This window comes from Lissotriton helveticus, chromosome 5_1, assembly GCF_964261635.1.
Source record: "Lissotriton helveticus chromosome 5_1, aLisHel1.1, whole genome shotgun sequence".
NCBI lineage: Eukaryota > Metazoa > Chordata > Amphibia > Caudata > Salamandridae > Lissotriton > Lissotriton helveticus.
Genome location: NC_136065.1, coordinates 827,029,807 through 827,049,985, shown reverse-complemented (window position 1 = coordinate 827,049,985; position 20,179 = coordinate 827,029,807). Strand labels below are relative to the sequence as shown.

The window sequence follows — 20,179 nt, the reverse complement described above, 5'->3', positions numbered from 1 at the left end:
AAAGTGCCAGGGCCCTTACCAGGAGGCCCCTGTTATCGCTGCCAAAACAATTACTAACCATCTCTCTCACCTGCAAATGCGACAGTTCAATTTATTTCAGGTCACCAAAGCTAAAGGAATGGCTGGGAAAGCAGGTATTAGTCATTTTTTATGTATATTGTTTTCATAAACAACCGTTGTTCTGCTCATCTCTAAATTAGATGAGCAGTGTCACCATGTGGCAGACTGTCCTAAGTGCAGTGTTGACAATTAAGTGCAGGTGCTAAGCACTGGAAACCACCGGCTCAAATTAAGCAATGGCCATATTAACAAAAAAGTTCTGCTGTTGCTCCCTTCCCCCGCACTGGCACACATGCAGGTTGCTTGTCGGCAGGCACACACCTTTGCACCATGCGTATGATTGGAGCATTGGTTTTGCACTGGATGTATTCTGTTCTGCTAGGAAATCCTACGTCTAGACAATTTTTATAAAATGCCACACCTTGGATGTGTGCTGTATGCTGGACAATGCAGCGCACATGCAGTGTGTGAAGTGTTAGTAGAAATAAAAACAATCTCCAACTTGTGCCTGCTTCAAAGAGGCGTTATTTAAAGCCTGATGCTGATATCTCACTAGATCAGGCTTTGCATTAAAAAACAAACATGTACCCCCCATGGATTGACCCCCACATGTACAGTAGTGCATCTCTCACCAAGAGAGGGTAACTTTCGTGCTGGAAAGCAAATCTTTTTCCCAGACTTTCTGACAATTTGTGCCGTTTTATATGGCTTTGTAGCGGCGCAGTTTTAGTAAATCCAATCCAATGTTTTTCCTACAGAGAGAAACAGAAAAAAAAGGTCCCACTTCATGCAAAGGATAGTTCACAAGTAAACCTTGAGTTACCTTACTTATAGTGAATCGTGTAGCATTATGAGTATCCCATGTGGCGCACTCATTTTTGCAGATGACCATGCAGGAGCAGTTTCTCTGATCCTTTGTATATTAAGGAAAGTGCTTGAAGTTTCCTTCGCCAAGCAAGGCATGTATTTAAATTCAACCTGCATGCTGAACATGTTGTGAGGTGAAGGAAGTGTTAATATAAGCTAAACTTTTGTTTCAAAAAATTATATCTTGGCGTTGACCTGTGATTACCGCTGCCAGCTGTATTTGGGTGGGTGGCAAGAATTATTATGGGGTGCTAAGTCCCTCTAGGCCCACCTCCCCATTGCTTACATTTGAAATTTTCCATTTGCATTTGCACAACCAGTTGCCCCTACTTTGCGAATGTAAAGGCATTTGTCTTACTGGCCTATGAGAGAGATAAGGACAGCAGTGTGAATGTGTTCCCACTTCTTTGAGAGTGGCTGGCAGCCGTCCTCCGGAGAATTCTTTCCAATGAAGACCTCAAATGAGGAATGCTCTAGAAAGAGGCCATTTCTTTGAATTGATTCCAGAAATCACCTTGAGGCTACAAAATATCGAATTTCCCTATGATGGCATGCCATTTTACTCGTTCACAAAAACTGGGCTGTGCTCCAAGTATTCACAGAGAGATATTTTTGACGTTACTTCAAAACCAATTGTTTTGAATCGCTTGTCTAATCACTAGCCGTATTTTTCGCTTTCTGACGTGGAAAGGATCATGCGCTGCTCTGGGGCTGACATTGCTCAACATGTCAACGTCAGAGACAATGGTGGCTACAGTGAGGGTATTGTTGCCCTTAGTCACATGAAATTCCCCGTATGAAACCCGTTTTTTGTGCTTTTTATTGTTGTTATGTTGTGCACCTACATCTCGCCCCGTGGCAGCCCTCTGAGTTCCTCGCCATGAAAAGGCCCTTTGACTACTGCGCACGAGCTGACAGTACGCTCCTGTGGTAGCGTTCTAGTTGTTCCTGCACAGGAACAGGAAGCAGCTAGGCAGGAAGCGGAAGGCGGCCATGCTTGTTTGCTGGCGCCGACCGCAAAGACGCAGCTCAGCCCCGGCGCTCCGATTAAAGATTCAAATTTAACTTAATACACGTGTGTGACTCTCCTCATTACAATGGCGACGAGTCGGGACAAGTGAAGACCCGGACACACGCGCGACGCATGCGCGAACACCCGCATTACGCGTGAGAAGCAGCAAAATCCCCGGAGCGCGGCAGAGGAGCCGAGACAAGCAGCGTTTTGGCGCGAAGGAGACACACAGCGTCTTCCAGCCAAATACAGCACTAGTAAGCCTGCAGAGCCCCATAAACCACCCTGCCCAGCAAGAATCAAGCCCACTCAGCGCTGTGGGCACACAGGGGCAGAGGAGGAAATCCTGTGGGAAATAAAGGCACAAAGCTAGGGGCAATCCAGAGAGGCCTCAAGTAGGGTCCGGGCACCAGGCGGTGAAGCGCAAACTGGCGGAGACAGCAGGCCCATCGAGTCCAGGGGCAGGAGGAGCACCGCAGGCGGCAGCTGACCTCGCAAAGAGCACGCAGGAAGAAGACAGCGAAGGAGAGCACAAGGAAGACGGCGGAGAGGAACAGGACGCTCCAGGCAGTCCGACCAGACGAGCAACTTCCACAGCCACAGTAAGGAGGAAAACACCAGCAATGGCGAACCAAAGCACGTCTCTCACCCAGCTGGTACCTTTCCTGACGAAGAGCGGAGAGCCAGAAAGGAAATGGGAAGACTGGAAGAGGTACTTCCTTAATTACTTGGAGGCACTAGAAGAGGAGGGTGACACCCCATTCACAAGCAAAAGAAAGAAGAAAATTTTGCTCCACAACTTAGGCCCAGAAGGGTTAAGGATATATGACACCATCGTAAAAGGTGAGAGGAACGCAGGGGACCCTGAGGTGTTTGCTCATGCCATTGAGGACTTGGACGCACATTATAGACCCGTGGTGTGTGTCGCCATTGACAGGTTTAACTTCTTTCAGAGGAAGCAGAAAAACGGCGAGTCAGTAGATGAGTACGTGGTTGCGTTGAAGAAGTTGGCCCTCACTTGCAAGTTTGGGGGTTTACACGATGAACTCATCAGGGACCAAATCATTATGCATACCTCCAGCTCTCACATTCAGGAGAAGTTGTGGGTTAACGGCGACGCTCCCCTCAAGGAGATCTGGGCGATGGTCAAGAAGGCCGAGCTGTCGAAGAGGTGTGCTCAAGCAGCGAAAAGGGATGCCCAGGAGTCGCAAACGGTTTGCAGAGTAATGACACCAAATAGGAATGACCGATGGAAACAGAATGAGTCACGGAGGAACCAAGGTGGAGGCAGAGCAGACTTCGCGGCCAGACAACAGGTGGACAGTAAGTCACACAAAGCAGGGAAAACACAATGCTACCGGTGTGGCAGCGGCAGTCATCTGGGGAACGACAAGGCGTGCCCCGCCTTCAGAGCTAAATGCTCCTACTGCAACATCTTTGGACACTATGAGAAGGTATGTCGCAGGAAGCCCAAAAACGCCATCGTAAGGTTGGTGGACCAGGAGCAACGAGACGACTCCAGCGACCAGGAGGACACGGTTGAAGAGGAGGAATTCCTGTACATTGACGTACAAATATTAGAGATGGATAGCTCCAGTTCGGACAGACCCAGGTTAGATATGCACATAGGTGGAGTACCTTTGGAGATGATTGCGGACAGTGGAGCGCCCATATCCATCGTTCAGAAGAAGGTGTGGGAAAACAACTTCGCGAACAGAATCAAAGATTCTCTGCTACCCATGGATGTGAGGCCGGTGACGTACACAGGACAGAAGATTCCTATGTTAGGGTACTGCCCGCTCATGTTTGAATTCAGAGGAAGGCACGCTCAGTGCAAACTGTATGTCGCGGAAAAAGGCCCGTCCGTACTGAGTTGGAAGGACCAGGGCGCATTAGGAATCCAGCTCAACCCAGGAGGCATCGAAAAAATTCTTCTCATGGACATGGCTGTCAAGGAGGATGTACAGCTGTGGCGGACTACGTATCCGAGAGTCTTCAACGGACAAATTGGTGAATTGAGCAAATATACTCACCTGATTAAGCTTAAAGGAGGTGCGGTGCCGGTGGTGCACAAAGTGAGGAACGTCCCGTTCCGCAGCAGAGAGGCGGTGCAAATGGAACTGGAAAGACTTGAAAAGGAGGGAGTCATCAGGGCGATAGAGAGCGCGGAGTGGCTGTCCCCCTTAGTTGTGGCCCAGAAGCCCAACGGTAAGGTCCGTCTCTGCGTGGACCTGAGGGAATTGAATAAAAACATTATCATAGATAAATTCCCCCTGCCACGCATCAGTGAAATGTTGGCTAAAACCAAAGATGTCCAATGGTTTTCCACGGTGGACCTGTCATCGGCCTACCATCAAGTTAAACTTCACCCTTCATGCACCCACCTCACGTCGTTCATCACGCCGTTCGGGTGCTATGAGTTCGTGAGGATGCCGTTCGGCCTTGCTTCAGCCGCGGCTGTGTTCCAGAAGATCATGCACAAACTCTTGAAGGATCTGAAGGACGTACTCTTCTTCCAGGATGACATCTTGGTGATGGGGAAGTCAAGGCAAGATCACAATGTGAAGCTTCACAAGGTGCTACAAAGACTGCAGGACAATGGGCTAACCGCTGAATGGACCAAATGCAACTTAGGAGTCCAGTCGGTTACATACCTCGGACATGAAGTGAGTGGGCAGGGCATAACGCCTAAGAAGTCGAACATGAGGGCCATCATGGAGGCGCCCACTCCAGAAAGGAAGGAGGATGTTCGGTCATTCCTAGGAATGGCTGAATATTACAGCAAATTCATACCCCACTTCGCAACAAAGACACACTTCATTAGACAACTACTCAGGGAAAGAAATACATTCCAATGGGGAAAGGAGGAACAGACGGAATTTGACGCACTCAAGCAAGAAATGAGCACGGCTATCCCCCTCAAAGGTTTCGATCCAAGTGCCGAGTCCATCCTCACCACGGACGCCAGTGACCGCGGCCTAGGGGCGGTCCTGATGCAGAGAGAGGAGTCCGGAGAGATATCTACCGTCAGTTTTCCTTCCCGCTCGTTGGCTCCCAATGAAGAGAAGTTCAGCGTGGTGGAAAAGGAGATGCTAGCGGTGGTCTGGGCGGTAGAAAAATTCAGGCAGTATCTGTGGGGAGCCAAATTCCTAGTCAAGACGGATCACAAGCCTTTGGTCCGTGTCCTGACGTCGAGCGGGCATGATCATGCCACGCCCCGCATTGCCAAGATGACCCTTCGGCTTTTGGACTTTGTCTATGAAGTGGAGCACATTCCGGGGCCTCAGAACAAAGTGGCTGACTTTCTTAGCAGAGCGGCGGCCATGGAGGGGGCAAAGGACGAAGAAAGGCACGAGTGGGAAGGCTATGTGGTAGCCACCATCCGGGACACTGAGGAAGTGATAAGTGCCCAAGACTGGGAGTGTGCCTATAAGGAAGACTCAGATTTGGATGCCGTGAAGGGATACGTCATCCATGGCTGGCCTGAAAAAAGACATCTGAAGGAGGAGCTGAAAAGGTACTGGGAAGTCAGGGATGAACTATCAATAGCGGACAACCCAGTGTTCTTACTACGTGGAGACAAGGTAGTTCCACCCCAAAGCATCTTGGAAAGGCTGATGTCTTTACTCCATGAAGGGCACCAAGGGATCACGAATACGAAAGCGTTGGCCAGGCAAGCTTACTGGTGGCCGGCCATTGATGCGCAGGTCGAACGGCACGTGCGCACCTGTGAATCATGTGCAAAGTCGGACAAATCACAGAGTATGCTAAGGCCGCCATTGGGGAGATTCCCAGTTCCGGATGGCCCATGGGAAATGTTGTCAGTGGACATAATGGGGCCAGTCCTGGACAAAGAAGGCATTGCAAAGTATGTGGTGGTGGCAATTGACAAGTATTCAAAATGGCCAGAGTTACAAGTATTGGAACAAGTGGACACGGAAGCGGTTATACGTTTCTTGCGCACTACATTCGTCAGTGAAGGCATCCCAAGGATCATCATCTGCGACAATGGTCCCCAATTCACATCTGAGAAGTGGGTCGCATTTACCAACAGGAACGGCATTGAGGTGAAGCATACCCCGATCTACCACCCGGCTGGCAATGGACAGGTGGAACGCTTCAACCGTGTGATAATGGGCACCATACAAGCAGCCATTGAGGACGGTCTGGACTGGGAAAAAGAGCTAGAAAAGATGATTTGGGCATACCGCATCACACCAGGGAGCACCGGATACAGTCCCTTTAAGATCTTGAGAGGTAGAGAGGCATTCACCAAGGACAACGTGGCATGGAGGAAGTTGGTTGTACAGAGCAGGTGGTCACCGGCGGTGGTCAGGAAGAATCTGGAGAGGGCACAAGATGTTTACACTGCTCATTACAACAAAAGACGGAACACTCGCAGTACGGAATTGGACAAGGGAGATTGGGTGAGGGTGAAGCTCGCCATCAGGAAAAGAAAAGGGGAAAGCAAGTTTTCCCCACCCCTCAAGGTAGTGGAGCCCTATGCCCGGTCTGCCCTGCTGAGTGATGGAAAGGTGTGGTCGATGGACAGAATGGCAAGATGCAGCAAGATAGTGAAATGGGAAGAGGAAGTAGAAGAAAGAGAGGAGCAAGTTGTCGAGGAAGGAGAAAGTGAAGAAAGAGAAAGGCAAGAAGAAAGCGTTGGAGGAAGTGGAGAGAGACAAGGAGAGAACGTCGAGGACGCAGGAAAGCGAATAGAAGGTGAAGAAAGAGAAAGGAAGGAATCAACAGAAGGAAGAAAGGGAAGTGCAGGAGGTAGTGAAAGGAGAATGAAGATCAGAGAAGTGGAAAGCACGAAAGAGCGCATGGAAGACAAGACTACAGAAGGAGTGAGAAGCAACGAGGGAATAGAGACTCGAGTAGGAAGAAAGATCAAGGTACCGGAGAGATTCAGAGACTTTGTGATGGACTAGAAGTAAGACTTTTTGGTAAATATTGTTGGGTGCATAAAGGGGGGAGATATGTGGTAGCGTTCTAGTTGTTCCTGCACAGGAACAGGAAGCAGCTAGGCAGGAAGCGGAAGGCGGCCATGCTTGTTTGCTGGCGCCGACCGCAAAGACGCAGCTCAGCCCCGGCGCTCCGATTAAAGATTCAAATTTAACTTAATACACGTGTGTGACTCTCCTCATTACAGCTCCGCACGTGCCCTTGATTCTCGAAAGATAATTGGATGATGTGTAATGTTGCACCGACCCCCTCGGCCTGCCCAGTTCTGGTCGCTCTTTTCTAACAAACATTACATGGTGTCCAGCTTTTCCCTTGTTGATGCAGTACTAAAGCGTTATCAATCGCACCCAGGCCTCGTTTTAAATCAGTTGCTCTTGATAAGAGTTTCTTCATGCATTGCATACCCTTTCACATATATTTTTTCTAAAGTTACTTCCTTGCCTCGTCCATCTCTTATCTAGTCCCTAGTTGCAGAAGACGTTTTCTGTAGAAAAATAGGCGCTTATTTCACTGCTCATTTACTTCCTGACTGAATCCGAGCGCTCTTTCGTAGACCATCCTTGGCATTCACACCACGCCAATAGGATTCAAAGCAGCATATGTACAAGGAAGTGGTGGAGTGAGGCGTTAGCCGCCAATGCTCAACGCCTGAGTCCGCCACTTCGGCATCACAAGGCTGCACCATATTTACAAGAATATGGTGCAGCCTTGCATTTCCTAGTTTGAAATAAGCCTATAACTAGACATACAAAACAATGAAGTATAAATATCTAGAAACCCACTATACACAAAATATCATTGACTACACAATTCTATATTTATTCAGGATTTATTTTTTTGGGTTTCGTGAAAAATATATTTTTTTGGTTATAGTAGATAAATATTTTTAAGAAGCCTTTTGGTACATTTCAAAATCAATTGGAATTTTTCATCAAATATACAAAGACATACATATAACTCGACATAAAAAAAGGGGGGAGAAACATGATGCAGGCAAAGCGGTAGATGCACTACGCGCGTTTCGGCTTGTAAGCCTTCATCAGGTGACCCGTCTTTGACTTAAAACAGCTCGAGATGAGTAGAAAAGCTGATCGAAAATTCTAAATATATAGTTCTTCAGTCTTGTGTACCCAACGTCGTTATAGGTAATGCACAAATTCTAACTTTTTTTGATAGAAATATGGTCTCCTTCGATATAGTTGATAACGACGTAAAATTTTGGTTGATACTTGAGTTGGATATGTATCTGATAATGATAATCCGATAGCCACAGGGATATCGGCGCTGTGAATAATGGCTCTGAGGTTGTGAGCGTCTAAGAATGCAGCCTTGCATTTCCCCCTGCGCTGGCGCTGCAGTTAGCAGTGTAGCACCAACACAGGCACCCTTGCACCATAGTGCAAGAGTGTCTGCGTGCAGGGAAAGATTGTTATGTGCAGGAAGATGTCCCTTCCTGCACATAAACAGTTTTTAAATGGTATTTTGTCACTTCTAAGTGTGCTGGTTAATGCAGCACACATGGAAGTCACAAAATGGCATTTTTTTAAAACATTGTTTATGTGCAGGAAGGGGGACCTTTCTGTACATAAACAATCCAATGCATTTTGCTTTTTCATGTGTGCTGCACAAGGCAGAGAGCATGGAAATAGTCAAAACGAGGAGAAATAATCAATTTCTCCTCATTTCGCCAATTTAAGACCAGGTTTTCTCTGGTCTTAATTTTGGCGCTGCCTCCTATTTATGCTGTCCTTGTAAATAGGGGGCAGCGTCAAGATCGATGGGTGTTGTGGTGAAACGCCCACCACAACACCCATTGCCCACCCCTTTCACGCTAAGCATAGCGTGAAAGGGGGCATTATTTTCAAGGCAGAGTAATGCTGCTTTTTACATATGCCCCAGTGTGTGTAGATTATCACATGGAATGTTTTCTACTTCACAGACCTGTTTTTTAACTGTTGCATTTACTAACTCTGCAAGAGTTACAAACATGTCAAGTCAAATGTTACATTGTACTCCACCATCATCTGTGCAGCTACCGACCTTCGTAATATTTGAGTTGCCTGGCTATCTATCATTTCCTCATGTACCATCACACCTGGCTGATTTTTCAGTACTCATTGACTTCCCCCCATGCTCTGCCATGTCTGACATTAAGGGAGAGGATGTGGCCTAACGGGTAGGGCGGTCAACCTCAAATCTGGGGAACCGAGTTAGAGTCTTGGCGAGGATGCTCAACATTCTGTGATTCTGGGAAAATCATTTAATCTCCCAGTGCCTAACAATAAAAAATGACTGTGCCCTTGTGGGACGCAACTGGTGCTATGTAAAGCACTCTGATATGTTCATGTCAAGTTTGCGCTATATAAAACTCTGGGGGTAAAAGAAATTATGGGTGAAATTGACTCAAACTTAGTGTAGGTTTTGTGTCATAAAAATGATGCAAGCCCAGCCCGAGGGACCACATTTACTAACACTTTACACTGGGTTTGTGTCATAAAAGTGATGAAAACCCAGTGCACACTGTTGTGTTGGGATCAATTTTTCATCGCAAATCATAATTTGGGTTGAAAAGATTCCTAAAGTAATGCAGAGTAGAGCTATGTGTTACTTTGTGCTACTTTGCATCAAGAGGGAATTCCATAGGGTGGTATATGTATGTTCCCATGCCACCACCCATTGGTTTTGAAGCAAATCTCTACATACTAACATTTGCAGACAGGGATTTATTCCAAGAAATTATGCCTCCTCGAGGGGTGTATAATGGTGGAACACATTTCAAATATCTCCACATTTTTCTCACTTTGCATGTGTGCTGCATTGCATAGCACAATAATAATCTGGGAAAATATTAAAGCATAATTTTTATACCTGAAGGGTCCCCTTCCACTGCAAAACCTATAGAGAACGCACACACCCTTGCGCTGCAGTGCAAGGGTGTAAGCTTTAGCACATGGCTACCTAAAATGCACTAGCCCTGAGAGAGAGAAAAACAGCACCATATCTATCTCTCTCTATTTGACACAATGCATCTCAGCAACTATGGCCGCTGCATTGAATCAACAGTTAGTAATTTTCCGATGTGCTCACTAATCGTCTCCGCTCATTCCAAGCACATTCTGTTGATTGGAGCCTATTATTTTAGTGCCCCCTCTCCTTTTCATCAATTGTGGGGTAGTCTTCATGCTTTCCCATCCTAAGCCCAAAAACAATGACCACTTCCTACCCCGAAGTGTGATCTTCATTACTTTGTGTCCCTCCTATAATCTACTGTTCGCTAAAGACAATGATCTTTCTTACGTGTATCTGTTGTAATTCCTGTGGATCTATCTGGCTCTCCAACTGTCTGGCTGATTATATGTCCTTGTTTGTGTTTGTATGTTTGCCTTTCTTTGTGTCAGTCAATCTTTCTGTGTCTGTGAACTATCTATTCAACAAGTTGTTTAAAGGTGTTTTAAACTATTTGCCTAACTCTATACTTTGCTAAGTGTACAATTATCGAAGTGTCTCTTTATTTATCTGTGAATATTTGTTTGTTTGTTTCTTTCCTACAACTTATATACTTATTAATAAGACTGTCTGTGTATTTGCTCATCTAATTTTGTATTTATAAATTGGCCCTTTGTGTTTTTGCCTGATTGTATATCTCTGTGCTCTCTCTCTCTCTTTGTTTCCCACCATCAACATAGTGATCCATCTACCTGCTTGTCTAGCTCCCTCTACCTCTACCTCTATCAGCCTCGGTCTCTTTTTTCCTCCTCCTCTCTCGCCTCCGCTCTCTCCCAATTTTTCTACCCTGTATCTCTCTTTCAATATTTTATTTTCCATCTTCAGCCTGTCTCTGTTGCTCTCAGACTTTCTCTCGTTCTATATTCTGCCTCTTAGACGCCCCTCTTTTCTTCCGTACACATTCTCTCTTCTTCCCTTTAATTATCCCTATTTCTTTTTCTCTTATCTCCTTCTTGTTATCTACTTATCTCTATCTCTCTCTGCCCATGAATCTGTCTTTCTGTTTATCCCCTGACCTAAATGCACTGATACCTTTGAAAAAGCTTGGTTAGCCTCTATTCGAATTCTTTAAGTTCTCACCGCATACTCAGTTTAGTGCCCTTTAGTGCATAGTCTCTAAATTTTGCAATTACACGTTATTTTGTAGTGCAGAAGTCTTTTGCACTACAAATGTGCACTTCCTATTAGACAAGGACAACATAACATGGCCAAGAGCTGATTTTTTTTCGTGTCGAGCGAAATCTGCACAACCACTGGTTATATACAGCAGACCCTGCCACAGGAAGTAGCCTTTGGCTATGGCCAATGTACAATGTCCCTAATACCAGAGCCTGCTTGTTGTAGTCGATGCCTTTGAGCAAAGGGTGCAAGGGTGAAGCTACCAGCCACTGCCGTACATGATGAACAATATGTCCAATCACCTGCCTCTAGAGCATGGTGTAGATAACCTATAGTGGGACTGAGCGGAGAGTGTGGCTTTCAGCCAAGTCCTGTGTCCAGTGCCCTTGCCCATAAGGCTGTGTGCAACTGGCTTTTGGATCAGAATATGACCTTCAGATATGCCTGGCATCCTTTCCACTGGTTCCCAAAGCATGAAGAATACATCCTTCAATTATACATAGCACGTCACTAGATACAGTATATGACCTTCAGCAATGCTTGAGCCTAGCTCCATGCCGAGAACACGGAGGGCATGTTTTACAGTCATGCCCTGTGAGATCTGAACTTATGGCAAAATGTGTGCCTTGCCCTGCTCTGAACCCTCTCTTCCAGTTCTCAGAGGCCACTGGGCATAAGCTTTTGTCATGCTCAGAGAGCTCAAGGAGCACTGCATGGTCCTGGGTCCACCCTTGCCCAGTCAACCTGTCCCTGTGGCCATGCCTAAGCGTCTAGGGATTCAGGGTCTGACATGCTTGTTTACTCTGCCACCCAAGACCCCTTTATAAAGCCCTCTCCACTTGACCAATCTGATTGCAACTTTACAAGACCAAATTTAAATCAAAATGTTTTTGTTTTTACACGATTTTGTGAAAATGTGTTTACAAGGCCAAAATCAAAGGCAATTCAACGTGGTTATTCTGTGACAACGGGCAATACCAGTATTTACCAATAATTTAAGAGGAAATGTATTTTCCATTCTTCTGTGATCATACCTGCCATCCCATAAGGAGAGCTATGGGGGTGAGGTTTGGTGTGGGACCAGCTTACACTCCCTCCACCTACAAAGTCCAGGAACACTTTATTTACAGTGATGCCTGCTAAATTCGTAGGAGCAGAAAGACACCAAGCCGCAGCCAAAGCAACATGTTAAACTCCGAAAAAACAATCAGGTTCCACATCCATGTAGGTACTTTTTAGTGCAAGAGAGGATAAATATCCAAACCATAAACAATTTAAAGGGCATCAAGCCATTTTTTTTAATTCTAACATCTAAACAAGCATTGGCAATGCTATTAGGTTTAGCTTTAAAGGAATGTTATTTAGTATTGCGAAGCAAAACCACCAAAAAGCATGGAGATAGATAAGTATTTTTGTAGAAGAAAGATCTGTAGATTAATACTGGTGTAGGTTGAGACGCTAGGTAACAGTTGCATTGTCAAGCCAGACCTTAACATCCATGTAGAAAAACAGTGTAAGTTATCTAGCTTTCTAAGACACTTTAATAGCATTACAATGATATTGTATGCCCCTGAAAGTAGAAGCTCAGGCAGCTGGATATATGAACAAAATGATCACATCTGTGTGGATGGAAAGCTTTTTTTGTGGAATCACACAATTTCTGCCAAATCAAATACTCCTGGCTCTGAACATGTGGGCGGAACCAGCCCTTCTCTACTGATACATTATTGTCTGGCAATAGCTACGCTGGAAAGTCAAACCATAACTACTGAATATATTTACAACATGCAAAAAACAGGCGAATCTGATTAAAGGTGTCTCATTATATAAAGTTTGATTAAAATTAGTTTAATTGTTTTTGCTCTGACTGAAACAGAAAAATCCTATTTTCTAGCAATATTGAATGCTGATTTTGTTTTGACTGCAATATCTATGCCTTACCTTAACCAATCTATACGAAATGCGAGATGACGACACTTCGTTGACCGGGCCAAGTTGCTGCCAAATGTTGGTAGATTTGACAAACAATGTCAAATATATTACCAAATAAAAATGCATTTCCTACGGGAAACGGCCACTACAACGCGGCCGTTTCCACGAAAACCTTTACCACGCATGCATTACAACGCATGCGTGGTAACAACGAGAGGATTTACCACGCATATCTTTACTACGAAATACGTAGTAAAGGTATGTGTGGTAAATAAAAAAAAGGGGGGGTTTGGGGGGTCTCCCCCCAAAAACGAAAAAATCGAGAGATAAAAAAAGGGGGGTTGGGGGGGCTTCCCCCCCAAAAATAAATAAATACCTGAAGTGACGAACATCAAGCGATCAGCGTCGTAAAAAAGGAAACGGAATTAAACTTCCGCTTCCTCTTTAGGACGTACGGCCGACGTAACCAAGGAGAAAGACGTAACAAAGAAGATGGACAGGAGACGAGTTGAAAAGGTAAGAGAAAATGATTATTTTTTTTTTAAATAAGGGTTAATGGCAGGGGTAATGAAAAGGAGTAGAGGCTGGGGACGTGAAAGAGGACAGGTGTAACCTTTAACAAGAATATGCCCTCACCATGCATAAATTAACAACGAAAAACGTTGTTAATCTATGCGTGGTAAAGGAATATTAGTGGTAAAGGTTATGCGTAGAAAACGAATTCCGTTGTAACGCATGCGTGGTAAAGGCATGCGTTGCAACTGAATTCGTTGTAACGACATATAACCATTTCCTACAGACTAAACATGTAACCATTTCATCCATAACTGTATAGTCCCTGTCGCTGACTCTATAATATATGTAAGTTTGTGTTTGTGCATGCTAGTGTGCGCGCTTGTGTATGTGTGGGAGTGCATGTGCATTTTAGTAAAACTAGGCTGTATATACTATTGAGCTCTACATTCGATACATATATTTTTTTTTGTAGAAATAAACCTGGATCACCTACATGTAAAATCATGGAACACATCACACACCATTCACCAATCTCATCACACCGCCCTGTGCACACTTATTAGATAAACATATTCTCATTAAGCACATGCATATTTATATATCCCACACTTATGCACTTACATACATACTCTATACCCCACTCGCACACGTGCATATGGAAATACTCACATACCTTAGTTCTCACATTAATATGTGTAAGTTTCTTATTAGTAATGCTTGTATCATGTTGTATTATGAAACTTTATTTCTCCCCGGAGGGGCAGGTGTTGGCACAAGTGGGAAATAGTTTAGATGAATGACAACACTTAGGGGCCCATTAGCATGGAGGGCGGATCACCAACGCCCGCCAAAACACCCAGGATCACGGCCATTTACCCCACCGCCACATTAGCATGGAGTTACTGGACCGTCCGCTGTTTTTCCGCCGGTAGGCAATCATCACGATTGCCTGCTGGGGGGAAATGGCCCATAATATGGTATTATAATGTGTGCGGAGAAATGCCTTTCCATGGTGGAGACTTTGCCATGGAAAGGCATGTGGTGTCTACTTTGGGGGCCCGTTGAGGGCCCGGGGGGGGGAGTGGGGGCTGCACCTGGAGGGTATCAATGGTACCCCCCTACATTGGCTTTCACGAGGTGGCAGGCACCACGCGCTGCTTGTCACATTGTACATGCCAAAGCACAACATGCATTTTCAACATTGTGGCGGGTGCTATTTACAGCACCGCCCACTACAATGTTGAATATGCGGGATGCGACAGCCAGGGTGGCAGACGTATCCTAATTGGCAGTGCTGGACCGCCGCACCACTAGCAGCCGGTCCCAGCACCGCAAGGGTGGCGGGCAGAATGAAGTCCGCCCACCATCTTAATGGGGACCTTGGTATAGTAATTACAGCTTAACATAATGACACATGTGCAGTTGTATAGCACTTGCTCATCTGTGGATATTTCAGCGCTGCATAACGGATGTATGTCACTACAACGCATGCTTTTACAACGCATGCCTTTACCACGCAACTTTTACAACACAAGTCGTTACAACGACTTGCGTTGGGGGGCGCTGGATAGTGAATAGTTTAATTTACTAAAACAAATCCAGTCCCCGTGGATAGTAGGGAAGGTTTTGGATAGTAAATTAAACTATTCCCTATCCTACAGCGCCCCCCAGCGCAAGTCGTTGTAACGACTTGCGTTGTAAAAGTTGCGTGGTAAAGGTAGTGCGTGGTAAAAGTTGCGTTGTAAACACTGTTCCCCTGCATAACTGATGTTTTATTGTTACCCAAATCAGTGATATTCATTGTATTGACCGTGGGAGAATTAGAGGCTGATTGCATCTGCCAGGATGTTAATCTGTGACTAAGGAGGCACACACAAATCTCAGTGGTGGAAGTATTGGTCACAAGTCCAGTTTCAGAACTTTCTCTTGTGTAATTCTGGCAGTTCTAATAATAATGCTTTATAAACACATGCACTCATCACCATGGGTTACAAATGGATGAGTGTGTTACGTACATATTCACGTTCACTAACACTGCACACACACACACACACACAGAACTATCAACCTGTTTATCAGTCAGTTACACATACATCCATAGATACACACATACATGCATGCATTCATATCTCCTCCCATAAGCATACTCGTCAGTTCAATCACTTATGTAAGCCAAACCCTAGTCTCTGTGTGTTTCTATGTGTGTATTGCTCAATGTATTTACATTAAGTTTAATATATATTGCGCATACTACCCCTGACAAAGCATTGAGGCGCTCTATGTGAGTAGCACTTACCCGGGAGCCCAAAGTTAGTGGCCAGACCATTAGTTATTGGGGTTAGTTTTGCATGCTCATTCCATACATTCTCTTCAGTTTCTTTGTGGCACATATCATTCATTAGAGGGTGCTATGTGAGAAGCAATTGTTTGCTGGAATGTATAGATAGTGTTATAGTTTCCAAAAATAACTTAAAACAGCTGGGCATAAGATTTAGAGTAGTTTATAAACAGAAGAGGCACCTAGAAGGGAAGCAGAGGTGCATTAAAAAAACTTAAGGATGACAGTAGGTAAATCTGAAAGTCAATTTTTCATGCAGAATTTTAAGAAATATAGTAGGCTGAGATTTTTTTGCATGCAGTCTATGGATGTAAACGTGTTGAACGTTTTAAATTCAACACTCAAGGAAACACTCTTTCTAGAGGCTCTCAAGAGGTGAAACAGATACTCCCCACACTGAAAAAAGGAAGCTTAGTGCTTGCTGAGACCCCTTTAGAAGTTATTGTCAAACAGTACGATTACAATTTGACACCATCACCATCGCCCACTGTATACAATGCAAGCACTACTTTCACGCCCAGAGACCCCTTTTATATACCTACTACAGCAGTATATTCAGTACTATAAAGTATTGCTACAGTTTATGCAAATCAATTGCACCATACTTAAACTACACATATAATATAAAGCATGTTATGTAAACACTCATCAACTCAAAAAAAAAACATAACAAGGCAATTGATAATACACTGCAGCAATCATTAGCAAATTCAGTGCATGTTTTTGACCCATTCAACACCTGGTTGGGAAGGTGCTGTCCCCTGCGTCCAACAGAAGAGCACCTCCACAGAAGACCCCATGTGTCTGAGGTCACATTGATCCTTCAGCGTGCATCAGTGTTTCTGTACAGGTTTATCTATGTGTATGTCCCCTCATATTTAAATCTGTAACAATGCTATTTATGTACGCGCCTGTCAAGTTTTGAGTCCACGCATCATCATTTTACTTATATATCAACATGCATTTCTTTTTCAATATGCCCCTCTCGGTGCCCACTGTCCACCCATAAAAGAAAATACGTTAAGATCTCCGCTCACAAAAATGCCTTTCAAGTGAATTGTGCATTGATAAGGTATGGGGACCCTGCGCTTCAATGAAGAGTGAACTTTAGCTGATTTTATGATAAAGTATCAATTCATGGAGAATTCTAACGAATTGCATTTTCTATTTAAAAAACGCGGGACAAGAGGAGAACGCCACTTCTTCATTCACAAAGCTGGGACTCTTTCACACCACGAGCTGATGTGGGGGAAGGGGTGAAGGGGGCAGAAGCCTAAGTACCATCCAAACTTGAAACAAGCCGTGAGACTTGACACTAAGTGCATCGTAAGAATGTGTATTGTTCATCTGCAATTCAAAAGAGCTGATCTGACTGTCTGTCTATCTATCTATCTATCTATCTATCTATCTATCTATCTATCTATCTATCTATCTATCTATCTATCTATCTATCTATCTATCTATCTGTGTGTTTATTTGTATATATATATATATATATATATATATATATACGCGTATTGTTCTGTCTCTAAGTTGTGTTCTACATATCAGTCTATATAAATGTATATGTACCTATCTAACTACGTGCCTGCTTCTCGTTTCGTCGCTCCGTCCCCCCATCTGTCGCTGTGTTTCTATGTATTTATTCATTAACTAACTATATAATTGATCGTGTAGGCAAGAGCATGCTTCCAAATCTATGCACCGAGAACTGCTGACACTATTGTAGCCCCACCCCCCCCCCCCGCCCCCCCCACCCCCAAGGTCCGGGGGTGTAATCAGGACCCTGGGCAGAGTTAAGCACATTGACAGTGCCACACGCCCATAGAAACGGGTGCTGTTGAAACACCGGAGAACTCAACAGGTCTTCCCCACCACAGTCCTTTCTTGACAGGGCAGCCCCGTGACGAGCGCAGCTGCGCAGGGGCGCGAGCTCTCAAACTTGGCCAACAGAAGCTGCCACCTGTCCCACGCGCTGAGCAGGGTTCCCCTGCCACAGAGTCACTTACCGTCGTGGTGGCGTCCGGCAGGTCCACCAGTTTGTAGGCGTTCACATTCGAGTCGTTCAATCCGGCCAACGATGCCATAATCCGGGTGCAGTTGGCGTCACGGGGCGGGCACGAGATACCTCTTCGGAGGGACTGGTGGTTCATGCTTTTTTAATAAAAAAATAAATTTTAAAAAAGATAAACGCAAAAGAAAGAAAAAATCAATCTAATAAGAAGCACGAGGTGGGAATATGCCCAGGCGGACTCAGTGCCGCGCCGAAGCCATCCCTCCAGCTGTTCTCTCCTCCCAGAGCTTCTCGCAGTAGTGCCTCTGGAGCGCGCGGCGCTGCTCTCACTAACGCGCGAGGATGCTGCTTCCGCGCACGGCGCACGCACGCAGGAGCAGGCGCAGCCTCCCTTTAAGTATCTGAGCGCGAGGGCTCGCACATGCCCAGTCTGGGCCTCTACAGCGCTCGGACTTCACTTAAATCACTTTACGGTGGTCTTCACGCAAAGCAATGGTCTTGTTCTCTGTCCCAATGGGCTGCGTTTAGAGTTTGATGGTTTCCAATGATCCAGCCATGAAAGTACCCCTGGCCCTATTCTATTCTCAATCTCCTGCAGTGTGGAGACTGGAATGTATACCTTTTTCAGTGTTAGTTTTCAATTCCAGTCAGGCTCAGATACTAAGGGCCAGGCCCATATGTATCAAGCCTTTTGTGATTCGCAAAGGCCGGCCTTTGCGAATCGCAAACGGCCTTTTTGCATGTTTTGGGATGTATGAAACATTCTCAAAATAAGGAATTGCAAACTTGTGCGATTCCTTATTTTTCCATAGCATTTAGGGAATCGCAATTTCGCGATTCCTTAAATGCTATGTATGTAGCATTTTTGGCTTGCGAATTTTGGTTAAGAATTCGCAAATTACCACCAACTTGTAGTTGATGGTAACTTGCGAATTCTTCCAAAAATGCACAATATGGCATTTTTAAAGGTGGCTGTGATGCACACACATGCCCATAGGGCATGTATGTGCGCCATATGCACACACATGTTCTTTTCAGGGGTGCAGCAGGGTGTCTTTGAGACACCCCTGCACCCTTGCAATAATTCTCAAATTGCGATTAGCAAATTGCGAATTTGCAATTTGAGAATTATTTTGCATTCATTCCTATGGGCCTCCTGGCCCATAGGAATACATTGGAAATTATTCCTTATTTGCGAATTCGCAAAATGCGAATTCACAAATAAGGAAGCTTAAGGAATCGCAAATAAAAAGCGATTTTGTTCATACATACCATTTTGCAATTCCTAAATAGCGATTCCTTAAAATTCGCTATTTAGGAAATGCAAAATAGTTTGGTGATACATATGGCCCCAATTCACAATGAGAAGGGGAACACGACGGTGTGTCAACGGTAACAATGTTGGAGATGAGCCACCTTAATGTTTTTTTGAGTAGCTTTAGTGAGCTTTCTACTTTGAAATGTGAGTCCTCACAGGATCCAGTCTGACCACCCAAAGCACACCACACCTCCTACCAGTGCTAAATTTGAGCCAGTGGTTACAGGTGGAGACCACGGTATTCATGTGTGGGGACCAGCACTTATTTGTTTCACATCGGACTGTGACTCAGAGCAAGAAAGAGAAAAACGCAAGAGGGGGTGGGAAAGGAGTAAGAGAAAGACAGAAAAAGAGTGATAAAGAAAGGAAGCAGAGAGGAAAAAGAATCATTTGTGGTTGTTTCCTGTCACAAGCACTAGGCCTAACCACACAAGTGATGCACCATTTTTATTGTGAGACTTGGGTAATGCTGGATGGATGGAAGTTTGCATCTATCAACAGATTTTTTATAATTTTCCATCACAGAAATATGAGGAAATTGCGTTTTTTTAGTCAGCTTTTGAGGTTTGCAAGGAATTCTGGGTTCAAAAAAATGGTGAGAGCCATGCAAGCCAGTCCACCCTGGATACCCCTATGTGTCTAGTTTAACATCTTTTACAGGCTTGCTAGGTTTACGTAGGTGCCGGTGAGCTAAGGTCCAAAATCAACAGTTGGCACATTGGAAAAAAAGGGATTCGTTTTCAGTGGAAAAATGTGATGTGTACATATTGCGTTTTGGGCCATTTCCTGTCATGGGCACTAGACTTACCGACACAAGTGAGGTATCATTTTATTGGGATACTAGGAGAAAATGCAGGGTGGGTGGAAGTTTGTGGCTCCTCACAGATTCCAGAACGTACTATCACAGAAATGTGAAGAAAATGTGTTATTTCAGTGAAAGTATGAGGTTTGCCAGGGATTCTGAGTTAAAAACCCAGAAGAGAACCACGCAAGTCAGCCCACCCTGGATACCCCTGTGTCTAGTTTTCA

The 20,179-nt window shown here is 44.9% G+C and overlaps 1 protein-coding gene across 1 annotated transcript in view; it reads right to left on the bottom strand.

Annotated features, from left to right (window-relative positions):
• Positions 1–17,971, bottom strand: part of OPN4 (opsin 4) — a 1,087,721-nt gene extending 1,069,750 nt beyond the window's left edge. The window contains exon 1 of the mRNA XM_078641099.1: positions 17,828–17,971. Coding sequence (XP_078497225.1) covers positions 17,828–17,971 — 144 coding nt within the window. The remainder of the gene's footprint in view (positions 1–17,827) is intronic.
• Positions 17,972–20,179: the final 2,208 nt, after the last annotated feature.